Source organism: Empidonax traillii, unplaced genomic scaffold, assembly GCF_003031625.1.
Source record: "Empidonax traillii isolate 1590-97213 ecotype Southwest subspecies unplaced genomic scaffold, ASM303162v1 scaffold1:size7828297, whole genome shotgun sequence".
Lineage (NCBI taxonomy): Eukaryota > Metazoa > Chordata > Aves > Passeriformes > Tyrannidae > Empidonax > Empidonax traillii.
This window is the reverse complement of record NW_020955194.1, coordinates 159,237-172,910: the sequence shown is the minus strand read 5'-3', so window position 1 is coordinate 172,910 and position 13,674 is coordinate 159,237. Positions and strand designations below refer to the sequence as shown.

General features: G+C 46.5%; 1 protein-coding gene across 2 annotated transcripts; it reads left to right on the top strand.

Annotated features, from left to right (window-relative positions):
- Window positions 1-682: 682 nt before the first annotated feature.
- LOC114054505 (fibulin-2-like) lies at window positions 683-3,147 on the top strand. 2 transcript variants are annotated; one of them, XM_027881867.1, is made up of 2 exons: window positions 683-817; window positions 2,634-3,147. In XM_027881867.1, exon 2 carries the CDS (start codon window positions 2,638-2,640, stop codon window positions 3,142-3,144), a length of 507 nt encoding a protein of 168 aa, XP_027737668.1. In that variant the 5' UTR covers window positions 683-817; window positions 2,634-2,637; the 3' UTR covers window positions 3,145-3,147. The 2 variants fall into 2 exon arrangements, with proteins under 2 accessions (XP_027737668.1, XP_027746100.1); XM_027890299.1 differs by having other exon boundaries at window positions 2,610-3,147.
- Window positions 3,148-13,674: the final 10,527 nt, after the last annotated feature.

The following is a 13,674-nucleotide window of genomic DNA, read 5'->3' as shown; positions in this document are numbered from 1 at the left end:
ACAATCCCATCTGCTGGAAGACGTCTCTGCTCTTCATCCCACTGCTCTGCAAGCCTGGGGGGGGGGGGGGGGGCACATTCCCAGCAGGCTCATTAGTACATCAGGATAAGACATTTCCTCCCCAGGGAGCGAATGGCCCCGGGGCTGCCCGTGCTGGTCAGGGTTATGCCCACACATGGAACTCATGCACCCCTTCTCTGCTGAGCCATATGGCCTTGGCACCCTGCAGCTTAACCCCCAGGTGCTTTAAACAGTGTGTGCCAGGAGTGTGGCATGGGAGGGCTGCCCTGTCCCGGGAAGCTCTGTGGAGACAGGGATGTGCACTCTGAGAAAGTCCATGCCCACCACCGGCTCCTGAGGGGGAGCATTTTGGAGCTGGCTGTCCTCCACCTCTGCTGCCTCACTAGAGCGTTTAAATCATTTTGTTTTCCCTCTGGACACGGTCACACACCTCTCCCCAGCAGTCTGTGAGGCACAGGGGGCCGCTGGCACTCCAGAAACCCTGGTGAAGTCTGCACAGAGGGGCGTGGGGAGAGGTGTCAGACCTGCAGACGCTGGGACATGCCAGATTAGTCTGTGGTCAGACTAAACCAACACCACGAGCAAGATAAGCATCTTGCTGGCCCTGCCCAGCCACCTCGGAGGCTTCCCCGCCTTCCCTGTCTCTCCCACCAGTGTTTCATCGTGCAGCCGCCACCGGAGGCACATAAATAGGAGTCTGGGAGGGCTGTGGGGTGAAGACCAGAGACGCCTCTCAGGATCCTGCACCACATCCCAGCGCCTGTCCTGACTGCCCAGACACCCTACAGGTAACCAGGTAACCACGGGGACTTGGCACAGGGCAGGAGGGGAGAGCCTTGGCCAGCCTGGCTCTCCAGAGCTAAGGGGGAGGATGAACATTTCACTAGGAAATAGCAGGAGGTGGTTTCTGCTGCTGCTGAGTGACAAACTCCATGCTGTGGTTGTGCTGGAAATTGTCTCTGTTGAAGACAGATTTCACTGCTGCGTGGGGAAAGAGGCTTTGGCCAGGGCTGGGCAGAGGTTCAGGTGTGACAAACCTTTGACTTAATGATGTTTGATGATGCTGCCCTGCTCTGTGTGTGGGGGGGTGGTTGAAGAGAGGGAGCTCTTGGTGTGGGGTTGCAGCAGCTTTTCCATAATTAATGTGTTTGGGCTCCAGTGCTGCTCAGCACAGCCATCAGTCCTCTGGGAATCACGGTAAAATAACCACTAGATTAAAACGTGTGAATGAAAGGAAGGGGCAGAACAGCAGTTTGCAGCAAAGATAAAGCAGTAACTTTAACAAGCAAGAGTTTGCTGTAAAAACACAGAAGCTCGAAAGTCTTTTTTTTTTTTTTTTTTTTTTTTTTTTTTTCCCCAAATTGATGGCAGATGGAATCTGTGCTTTCAAGTTTTTTTCTTTATGGTTACGCAATTTGGAAATATTTTTGTTTAAAGAAATGTTAAGAAGTGATTGCAAGTAGCTGCCTGTCTGCAAGAGTAGGAGGTTTGGGCTACCAAAATGCACAGTATGAGGGTAATGAGGTAGTTGTAATCAAAGGTGGCACAGGGGCAACAGGAGAAGTGACCCAACCTGGAAGGACCCAGTGCAGGAGGGAAGCAGGTGTATTTGATACAGCAGGATTTAAGGTCGCTCAGAGGGAGGGAAGGGATCCAAAAGTGCACTTAAGGAAATGTTGGGTCTTGAAAAGCTGTCAGTCTGAAAAAAAAAAAAGAAAAAAAAAAGAGTTCTCAGTCTTAAAACAGAGAAGGGATTCAGCATGGGCTGCCAGGTGCTGTGCATCCAAGGAGGTGTGAGTGCAAGAGGAGGAGGGAGGAGGCACAGGGAAGGGATTTCGTGCCATGAGCAACTCTCCTCCTGAAAACAGGGAGGCTGAAAAACTGAAGAAGGCAAAGAGCAGAATCCCATAGGAGTGCCCAGCTCTGGAAACATCTTCCTTAGGAGGAAAAGGCTTCTCCAGTTAATACAAGGACAGAGCGGCCCCCTTGGCTTCCCCTGAGGGAGTGAGGTGGCTGGAAAAGGTAGGTTGGGAGCTGCCAGGGATGAGTGGCACAGCAGGACAGGCTAGGGGCTGACACCCAGACCTCATCCTGGAGCAGCAGGGTCCCAACTGCAGCCACAGGGAGAGCCACCAAAGCAGACAGAGCTTCTTTGAGCCCTTCTTTTGTCCATGTCTGAATGCCTCCCAGGAACAATTAATTAGCCAGTTACACATAAATTATTAGCATCAATACAGCGGTGAACAACTGCCACTTGCAGGCCGGGGGCAACTGTGCCAAAGCTCAGTGTTTGCTGCAACGTGGACTTTGCTCACCCAGTGCCCACATTGGAGCCATCTGAACACCTGGGGGCAGAGGACACTGTGGTGAAGCCAGGATGAGCTTTTGGGAACAGGAGTTTACATTTTAGGGCAAACTCTCCTGCCAGCCAGCTGTGGATGACCAAAACCGCAGCCATGGGCGTGTCAGGGAGAGGTGGCTGCATCCCTCTCGCTTTAAACCACTGAAGGGTCAGCCCAGAATTTGGGGGCTTGCTGAGCCCGTGCCCAGTATGACACCTGCTCCTCTAATTCCCTTTCCCTCCCCAGGAACATCTCCTCTTTCCCTCCCAGGAACATGGCCCTCACCGGCGCCCTTCTGCTGCTGCTCACCCACCTCCTGCTCGGCGGCGTGGCCCCAAAACCCACGTGTGACCCCAGCACCTGCACCCCGTGCCCTGAGAGGGACCTGGAGGGGCCAACCAGCACCACTGCCGGGGGCTGCTGCCCCCCCTGCCCCCCGCCCTGCGCCTGCCCCCCTCACCTGGAGAGTGAGTGCGAGATGCAAGGCTTCTCCAGCGGCCGCGTCCCCGCCGGCCGCTCCTTCTACATCGACTTCGCCCGCAAGCTGTGCACCTGCCACCCCGGGGCGGGCATCACCTGCGCCCCGCTGTGCCCACCCCTGCCCCAAACCTGCCAGGCTGTGGGCAGCCCCGTGGCTGACGGGTGCCCACGCTGTGTCTGCTATGACCAGGACGAGATGGCGGTGCCCGCCGGCACCACCACCGTGCGCGGCACCCAGACCTGCTCCTGCCCTCCCCAGGGTGGGCAGCTGCAGTGCAGTGGTGGGGAGGGCAAGGAGTGAGGCCCCCCTATCCCTGCTGGGCGAGGGCAGGGGAGCCCCTGTGGCAGCATCCTCGCTGATAGGCGCGGAATGCTTCGAACTGCCCCTCGAGGACTTGGGGGTTGTCAGGGCCGTGCCACGGAGCGCTGGAGAGGGGCCACTCTCTCCAGGTGCTCTCTGTCATTTATACGCCAGGGCAAAATATCATGTCTGTGGAGGGTGGGCTTGCTTGGTTGTAAGGTTTGTTCCACAGCGGTGGGCTGTGAGAGCTTAGACTGGTTGCTGCTCGCATGTAACTGGAGCAAAGCGCAGCTATTTATTTATTTGTGAGACGGTTCTGCTTTTTGTACGTGTTTGTGTTTATATGGGCTGTTTACATTAAACTCCTTCCTCCCAGGAGCCAGGTTTTTGTTGCCTGTAATTCCACTGGGTTCGAAGTGGTGGGATCAAAATTGGAGGGCTGACTCACACCTTCTCTCCAATCTTGTCACGAGGTGGGAGGAGGGGGTGGGTAGGCACAGGGCTGTGTTTTTGGGAGGCAAACCCCTTTCATTTCTCCATATTCAACATTTCACCATTCATTTCAAGGCAATGCCTTGAAGACCCACGTAAGGATGTTGGCAGTCAAGGCTCAGTCCTTCACAGCCACCTTGATGTTACCCTTGACTGACTCCTCCTGTGTCCCAGTTCAGCAGGAATACCCCAAATTCCAGGTCAGTGGCTGTGTCCTCTGGAGACAGACTTGGGAGAGCAGAACTTCACCTTCTGAATGCTTTGACATATCTAGATATATATCCCCCCACACACACACACATATATATGCAGGGATAAATTACTAAAAACCACGGCTTTATCAGGCTGAGTTGTTAACAAATGTTAACTGTGCTCCTTCAAGGGGCTGAATAAAATCCACGTTACCAATAAACTTTAGAACACTTTGCTGTTAAGGACACATATACTTTTCTCATGTGTTAGCTGGTGGTACTCAGGCCACACAAGCCTCTCTCCAACCACCTTGGCCCCAGGTATACGTGGAAACTTTAAATATGTACCTCAATTTGTTTTCATTTTCTTCTCTTCTACTCTGTCTGATGCTGTTTGACCACAAAAAAACACAATGATAAGATGGGATTCAGGCGGAGGATTAAGAAAAGGTTGGAGGAAGCAGGTTAATTTGATTTTTAGGATAAAACAAGGGTCCCCTTCACTGGGGTTGTCAGATACTGACTCTGCTCAGGTGGTGAGCTTTGGTCAGAGACTCGAGAGCTCAGCACATCCCAGTAAAGGCTGCACCTCAAAGCTGGGCCCGCAAACTCACTGCAAACCCAGATGTGACACAGCCTCGCAAAACCTCCCACCCAACATGGGAAACCACAGAATCCCCTGAGCTGAGCTGCCTTTGGGCACCCAGCGACTCCTGCAGCACTTGCTGGTTGAGAAACTCCTCGCTTGTGACAGCCAGCAGGTCAGGAAACACTCCCTGCTACTCCCCTCTGGATTTTTGAGGTGGGTGCTACAAGAGCAGGCAGGTGGACACTCTGGATGTGAGATAACACTCAGAGTGTGAGGGAGAACACAGAGCTCCTCCTCCACCGACTGTAATCACAGCTGAGCCGTGGGAGGGGGTCAGAATTCCCTGTCCCTGAGCAGCCACGGTGCCCACACCTCCCCGTGCTCCGGGTCCAGCCAGGTTTGAGGGCTCCCAGCTCCAGCACAAACTGAGCTGTGAGAGCCCCCGGCCTCACACACATCCCTGCCCTGCTCCCAGAGAATCACAGCATGGTTTGGGTTGGAAGGGATCTCTTTAAAGATCATCTCATTCCAGCCCCCTTGCCATGGGACACCTTGCACTAGCCCAGGTTGCTCAGAGCCCCATCCAGCCTGGCCTTGAGCACTTCCAGGCATGGGGCTTGGAACTTCTTTGGGCAACCTGAGCCAGTGCCTCACCAACCTCACACACCCTCACCTGAAGGATTTCTTCCACCTATCAAACGTAACTTTCCCCTCCTTCAGTTTGAACCCATCATGCCTTGTCCTGTCCCTTATGAAAAGTCCTTCTCCCTCTTTCTTGTCGTCTCCTTCAGGTACTGGAAGGCCACAGTTAGGTCACCCCAAAGCCTTCTCCTCTCTAGGCTGAACAATCTGCTTTCCTCACAGGAGAGCTGCTCCATCCCTCTAAGAATGGGGATGGGGGTTCTACCCGATGACCCTTCCCCTCTGCTCTTCCCAATTTGCTGCAAAAATTTTAATATTTAGTAAGGTTAAAGCTCACTGCCGCCTCCCAGGCAGACACCCGTGCCCACCAGCAGCACAAGAAATTCTTCCCATTACAGGTCTTTAATTAGGTGCTGTCTGGGTATTTACAAATAGCTGAAGGAATTCACATCTTCTATATGTTTGCAAACCTCTATATGTTTGAGTCTCCGGGCTTTGCAAGCACAGTGATGGGTTTTGCAAGCATAGGGATTACCTGCAGGGAGTCATGAGGGATTTGGGAGACTCTCTGCCACCCGAGGAGGCTGGTGGGCTGCTGGGGTAGTTTATCATTTGTCACACATCTTATCAGTCAAAGTGCCTCCCTGCCTGGTTTGACTGAGAACCTTTGAGCAGGGGAGAATGACCCACAGATGGGTACAGCCCCTGAATTATACTGGTTTTGTGTGAATGCTCTTCATCCAAGCTCAGCACAGGAACAATGACAGAGTTATTCTTCAAATATCTGTGCAATAAAGTCCCCGCAGGCCCCTTTTTTAAGCCACCCCTTGGAGGTGACAAAGAGTTTCTTTGCTCTGCCCTCACCTCTGATTTGAAGATACCTTCCATGTGGAGGCTCTGCCTGGAAGTCTCACAGGATCTCTCTCTGCATTTCATCACATTGGAAGAAGCATTATTTTACTTTTTCCTTCAACAGCACCAGCACAGGGACAAAAGAAAAGAAAACAACACCCAAACCCTGTTCAAAGACACCAATCAGTTGCCAGAAGTTATTAATTTAAGTTTAATGTCTTGGGTTTTCAGCATGCTTTACTCGAATGGGTGTTGTCTTGGATTCTCCAACACTGATCACCAGTGTGCTTGAATGGACAGTTTGGACACAGTGTTGCTGGAATTATTTGTATTTCCCCGGGGTCAGATTTCCCCCAAGGCCTGGGCAAGGGTGTGGTTTTTGTGTTTTCATTCACGTGGTCGCTGTCACTTTGCATCACAGCCAGACACGTGTTTCCAGGTAGGCTGCAGATGTTTCTTCAGGAGCAAAGCAACGTATGAGCTCCTGTGCACCCCTAAACTAGCCCTGAAAATTAAGGCAACAACCTCTAGGAGCTGAAATCTGCAGCTCCTAAAAAGAGCTCATTTTACATGTAGTACAATCAACACTGGGGGGGGTAGTTGGTGTTCTTCAGTGTCCTGTAATTTTGTAAAATATCATTACTGATGCTTATTTAGTTAGGGAATCAACAGGGCCTTTCTTCACTGCATTAATCATAGAATCATTGATTTAAATAGAAACATGTTTTGTCCATCAGTCATTTTTAACATGCCCTCTCAGTTCCTGCCTCATGAGGCTGTACAATATTAGGGTTAAATATTCATGAGTGAAAAAAAAAAAGCCCATCATTTTGGGCACAACTACACCCACTGCCAAGAAGTTGAAGTATTTGCCTGAGTCCTTCCACCTTTCCTGACAACCTGCCAGGAGCGAATTCCTCCTGTGGAGTTCACCAAACAGCTTCAGCAACCCCAGCCTGTGTTTGCAAAGCCCAGGTGTTGGGGGGATGGCTCCCTGCTATTTTTGTCGTAGGTATTGTGCTCTTAAATTATCAGAAATCCTGATCCAGGTGATTTCTGATCAGGATGAGAACAACGAGCTAGAGGTTTCCTGGAGAATCCCCTGATTAAACTAAACCGTACCCACTCGGTGCTGGTGATGGACCGACTGCACCTTCCTAGAAATACTTCTTTAAAATTGGGGGGCAGGGAGAGAGCCAACGTTTGACACCGTCTTTTGAACGAGTTCCTTGTGGAAAATTTTAAGCAAATACAGGTGCCCTGACACGACAATGATGAGATGTACAAACCAGCAAACGGCACAAGGATGGGAACTAAACTGTCACACAAGTGGTTTTTTTTGGGTTAACAGAAAAATGTTATAAAGTAAAAGCTGATCCATACCAGGACGTTGAGCTGAAGCAGATTTTTTTAAAATGCTACTTCTTCCCAGACCCCTTTGACTGGGTCAGTGTCACAGTGAAAAATCAGGGGAGGTATTTCTGAGGAAACTGCAAAGGCTGTTGCAGGGTATGAAGTGCTGATTGCCAGCTGTTACAATTCACAGCCTTTCTTTCCTCTGTGCAGGTGGGCAGGGCAGACCAAAAGAGTAGATTTGGCATTTAAAACAGATGTCCTCTGGGAACAGCAGAGATGGCACTTTGGGTTATCTTGGTCAAAACTGCAGGACAGCAAGCAAGGGGCTGCAGAAGGAGAGGGATTTAGTGGCCAGGCGTTCGAGGGCAAACTCAGTGTATGCACATTTGATGCAGTGTGCATTCTGCTTCTGAAATTTCAAACAGAAAGGTGTTTTTCTGATCAGTTAATTTCTTTAAATTGAAGGTTTGCATGATTTAATAGAGAGGGGTTATGCACATTTCCCCAAGATGTTCATATTTTGTGGCGCAGAGCACTAAAACACGCAGTTCTATGATTAAAACCTTTTACTGGAGCAAAGACAAACATTATAAAAAAGCCTGTACGTGAAAAAAGTGACGCACATTCATGTGGGGAAATAGCATACATATTGTTTTAGGGTCAGAGTGATTTCTACAGGACAAGTGGAAAGGGTGCAGCAGGGGAGGTTCAGGTTGGACATCAGGAAAAATTTCTTCATGGAAAGGGTTGTTAAACATTGGAAGGGGCTTCCCAGGGAGGTGGTGGAGCCTCCATCACTGAAAGTGTTCAAGAAATGACTGGCACTGAGTGCCATGGTTTAGTTGACAAGGTAGAGTCTGGTCAAAGGTTGGACTTTATCTCAGAAATCTTTTCCAACCTTAGTGATTCTCTTCTTTATCATTCCGATATTGCATCCATAGCAGCATCCAAAACTCAGTTCTGGAAGGCTGTTGGGCTTTTTCCAGCAGCTGGCTTTGAATCCTGGAACGACCTGCAGAGTCATTATTCATGGCTATTCACAGTTCAGAAGCTCAAGAGACACAGAAAAAGCCCAGGGTATGTAATCAAGGATTAATTGTTGGCAGCTTGCAAAGAAATGAAGGTGGGAGAAAAAAAAAAAAAAAGGAAAAGGACAGGAACACAAAAACAGTTGTTTGAAAGCAGGATGGGGGATCTTAGAGGCAAATTATTATTTCTGAAGTTGCTGGAAGTGTCTCTGTGCGTGCAAGTGACTCAGGAAAGTTGTTTTCCCCCAGCATCTGAAAAGCTAAGAAGGCAACAGAGGCATTACCTGAAATGCCAGCTCAGTTCCTCAAAATATCTGGAATTTTGCAATTCTGAGTTTCATTTGATGATGCTTCTTAAAATTTTCAAGAGCTTTTGGATCTCGGTCCAGCTGCAGTACTGAGTTAAGAAACTTAATCAGAATCAGCTGTGCAAAAAAACCTCCTTTGTGTATTAAAAAAATAACCCTTTTGTTCCAATATAAAAATACAGTGAGACACCAGCAACAGAAATATTCTCTTTCTTGGCCTTAATATGGATCTTGCACATGGAACCACATATACTCCTTAGAGAAATCAGTAGCTGCACAGTAATTGAATTTGTAGTTACTTGTAATTGCACATATAAATAAGTCCCCTTGTCTTCTCTGTGTGCCAGCCTCCGCTGAAAGCAAGTGGTCTAAATCTTAAAGACCAAAGAGGTCTTTAAGCTGTTGCTTAAATGTTCAGAAATGTGAGGCAACACAATTTGATGAATGTTAAGAAATTCAGGGAAGTGTCCACAGTTTGCAGCTCACAGTGAAGGGCTGCAGGGGAAAGAGGATGCACACACACACACAGCAAAAGTGACATATAAGTCAACCACTAGCTCCTTAGGTATTCTCTGCATGCTTTTTCATGCTTGTTTTCTTTTTTTTTTTTTTTTTAATAAAATCTAAATTCAAGAATTCTTGAATCTTAACGAAGAATTATCTAAATTAACTTTTATTACCACATTCACATTTAGTATATGCATCAGCTTATAGTCAGGACTCAGGGATCAGCTTCACAAAACGTGTGCCAGGAATGATGGTCAGGAGCAGGTCCAAGGGCCTCAGCTCCTGACTTGTGCTGGTAGTGACACCAAAGTCCAAAGACCAACAGAGAAGGTAAATACCCACAGGCTTTTCCCTGATTACTTCATAAACCCTGGGTCACACCTCAGTTGCATCAGGAAGACAAACCAAACCTGACTTACAAAGGTCACATTGCTTCCAGGTTTTAGGAGGGTGTCCAAATGGTGACTTGTCATTTTGTGTTTTAAATACACCACAGACTTAAACCCACATACCTCACACACTCTGAACTTGCATGAATTTATATATGGACTTTAAATAGATAACACAGTACCTAATACGTGTCTCAGCTTTATTGTGGCTTTTTTTTTTGCAGAATCCTCATTTTACACTGCGTGTGGAGTTTATTTTCCCTTGTTTTAGACTTGAAGATATTGCTCTGGTTTTTACAAAGAGGCTTATTTAGAAACAGCAAACCAGCTCACCACTTCCTTAGAATTAAAGCTTCTGATTCCTTTAATGGCTTACTGAAGAGGGGATTCAGCCTTCAGGGGAATTTGAAGCCGACTCAAAATACAGTGTATGGGGAATAATTTAGGTGATATAAATGTAGAACCACAGAAGGGTTTGGGTCAGAAGGGAGTTTAAAGATCATCCAGTTCCACCTTCCACTATCCCAGCTTGCTCCAAGCCCCATCCAACCTGGCCTTGGACACTTCCAGGGATGGGGCAGCCACAGCTTCTCTGGGCAACCAGTTCCAGGGCCTCACCAGCCTCACAGTAAAGAATTTCCTCATATTATCTCATCTAAACCTCCTCTCTTTCAGTTTGAGGCCATTCCCATTTGTTCTTTAGAAGGGTGGGGCTTTTTTCTTTTGGTTTCGGTTTTTTTTTGTTTGTTGTTTTGTTAGGTTGGTTGTTTATTCCTTTCAGATGAAGGAAAAAATTGCTCCCTGGCAGCAGTGGAGTTAAAATTATTTCTAATGATATCACCAGGAGTTACTGGCACTACTCTCAGACACACTTCTAAGGTCAAAGAAATGATCAAATATTCCTGTGTCTATAACACACACTACTCAGCTATTCACAGATTAACCCTTTAAGAACAAAAACGATCCAAAATTCTCGGGGAAATACGTTCTGGAGTAAGAAAACAGCTACAAAAAGATCATTCTTTTCCCCCCTAAGAAAATGGTCAATTATGCTTCTATTAGAACTGCACGTTCCCCAGGGTAAAGGGAGATCTGTCACACAGATTGCTAAGCAAGGCAGGGCACCTGGAGGCTGTACCAGCTGTGGCCAGTGCAGTCACACACAGCCCCTTCTCGGGGTGTGCCGGGCTATGGACTTGTTCCCTTCGGGAGGCACACGTGGATCTCACCGTGCCAGAAGCTGGGGAAGAGAGAGTGTAGGAATAACCAACGCTCCTGGGCTAAGCAGAGTAAATTCTTCTCTTCAGATCACCCACGTTTGACTTGGTCTTTGCTGAGCAAGACTCACACGTTGGGTGAAATGAGTCTGAGATTCTTGCTGGAGAAGAATCATGGCCTTGTAATTAAGAGGCTGCTCCTTTCCTGAAGATTTCTGATTTAGGAGAACATGGCAATTCCAGAAATGCACTGCGATCCGTCTGAACGAGTTAACACATGGGACTGGCAGAGAGGAGCTCTTTTCAAGTAAGTCACTAGCATTTGTGCTTGGAACCATTACTGGAAGTTTGCTGTCCATGCCATTTTAATTAATAATTTTGAAACAACAACAAGGAAAAAAAAAAACAAAACAAACCACCCAAAGTCACACACATTATGGACTATTTACCTGCTAATTCTTTCTTTCATTGAAGCTGCTCCTGCGTTACAAAAGCATAATAAAAATCCCCATACTGGTAAGAACTAGTAAACATTTTTCTTCATTTGCATAAACAAGAAGCCCCAAACAAATACAAAGGCCAAGGACTTTCCCCAGCCAGGAACTGGTTAAATAGTTTAAAACTATGCTCAAGATTTCTTGAAAACATATTTGTCTTTCAGCCAAACAACACTGTTAAAAGTCATGTAAATGCTTTGCTTTAAAAATGTGCTTTTTCTGTTCACAGAGAACAGCAGTGTAAAAATAAATCATCCATGAGGCATATTCTCATTTTTAATTTTATCCCTTGATAGATCAGCTGCTTCAAAAATCCCTTAAACAATCAAGGACAGAAAAGTTACAGGGTTCACACTTTAAAGATTGTCGATTGTACAGACCCAGCGCTGCCAAACCCATGCAGAGATTTATGGGCCACTTCTGTCACGACCTGAAAACACTGGATTCTATTAACTTGAACTACATCTCTTTACAGGAGCCTACAAGGTTGGAAAGGCATTTCACTGCCTTCCCACACCTTGCTTTTCTCTGGCAAAACCAGCTGTGACCGCTCAGCAGGTCCTAAAGATCTAAGCCATGAAAAAGGAGCAGGTTTTATATTTCCAGGTGACAAGAATGAACAGATAACCTGATTTGGGCAATCACTTAAAAGCACCTCAGTGGCAATTTCACTGTGCTTTACACACTGGATGATCAGGTTACTTTAGGCCTTGAAAATTAAACCTAGTTGAGGGTGTTTAGCATGCCAAGGGCAGGGGGTAAGGGGAGGAAGGAATCCACACTGAGTTTGGCAAAATGAACCTGTTTACTCCTCAGCTGCACTGAAGAGTGAAGAGCAAAGTGCCCCTAGCACAAGGCTGATGATTTAATCGTTTGCACACCACAATTAAACGTGCATGTTCATGGATATGCTGTTTTCAGGAGGTGGTGAGAGTCTGGATTTATTATTAGGAAACCAAAAACATTTCACTTAATTGTTTAACATGCGAGATTTCCATGGGGGAATGAAGGGTAGTTACATTTCCAACAGGATTTCAAAACTACACTTTGCCTTTTCAACTCTAAGCTGAATGTAAGGCTGAAAGGTTGAAAAGACTAATCAAAGTAACAGAAGTCAGAAAGACAACAACAATACAGCACCTAAAAATGGGTAATTCACACATTTTTGACATTTGTGTCTTGCATAGACCAATACTTATTTTTTTTCTCCCAAGACGACTCAGCTTCAGAAAATAAATGTGAAATCATCTTTAATTACAATTAAATGCATGTGTTCCAATTTTTCAAAATACCGGGGCGTTCTGCATTTTTGTTTGTTTAAGTGCAAATACCATCCCTTGGAAAGGCTTTGTTTCATCCTGTGGGCTGTCAAGTTCATAAAGTCAGGAAGATGAACTTCCAATTCTTCCAGAACCAAAATCCATGTTATTAATGCATTAAGTCCTTGTGGCTTCACTCCACTAGAATATCCATAAACCTGAAGCTACTCTGGAAGCACAGGAACTGGGAACTCCAGTTCCTCACTGTGGGTCTGGCTTCTGGCTGTATTTTGAATACCAAAACAATTCCGTGGTGCACACGAGGCCAACGTGAGTCCCTGCCCTTCCAAGCCCTTCATCCATACCCTGCTTTCCACTGGAAGAACACCCAGGTACACAGGCAAAATAAAGCTGGAGGGCTCTCCAAAAAGTTCTTAACAGAGATCAGGTACCAGAACAAGGAACCAATTCTCTGGCACATAAATGCAGCCTGATGGGGATCCTTATGGAGTTTCCCTGAGGTCAGCAGGACTCCACTTTGACACAATATCCAGACGTAGGAAAAACCCACTGCAGAGCCAGAGTTGATCCTAAATATTTTCCAACATGATTGTTTCTTTGTAACAGTCATTTAGAAATATATCCTGATTGTTTTGGAATTGGTTTACTAAACTGCAAGGCTTCCAAAGTTAAAAAGCGACAGGAAATTGCCTTGCACGTTACAGGAATCTTGAAAAAAATTGGACTGAGAACTCTGGTTTGGGTTAGAAAATAAGAATTACAAGTTTCAATAGTCATAACTGCAGAAGAATCACATTGATTAAAAAAAAAAAAATTAGTTCTATTGCATATGAATATGACTTTACCTGGGGGCAAGAGGGGCAATTACACATGGATTTAAAGTTAGGTCCCCTATAAAGACTTTTTAACTAATGTAAACATGTACCTTTCCTGAATGGTGAAACTTTGCTGAAACCAGCAATCTTTCTTACACGGGAAAAAGGAAGGACACTACTTTTTCTTTTTTAAAATCATGAGAAGAACAGTTCACACCCACTACAGAATTCTCACTGAACCAAAAGAAAAGGCTGGAGTTTCGTGTGTTAAGCAATACCTTCAATTATACTGGTAAAGCCTTTCCAGTTTCAGGAATTCACATCCCTACGTTTTTATGTTTCTGATTTTACAGTGAAATTATTCCAT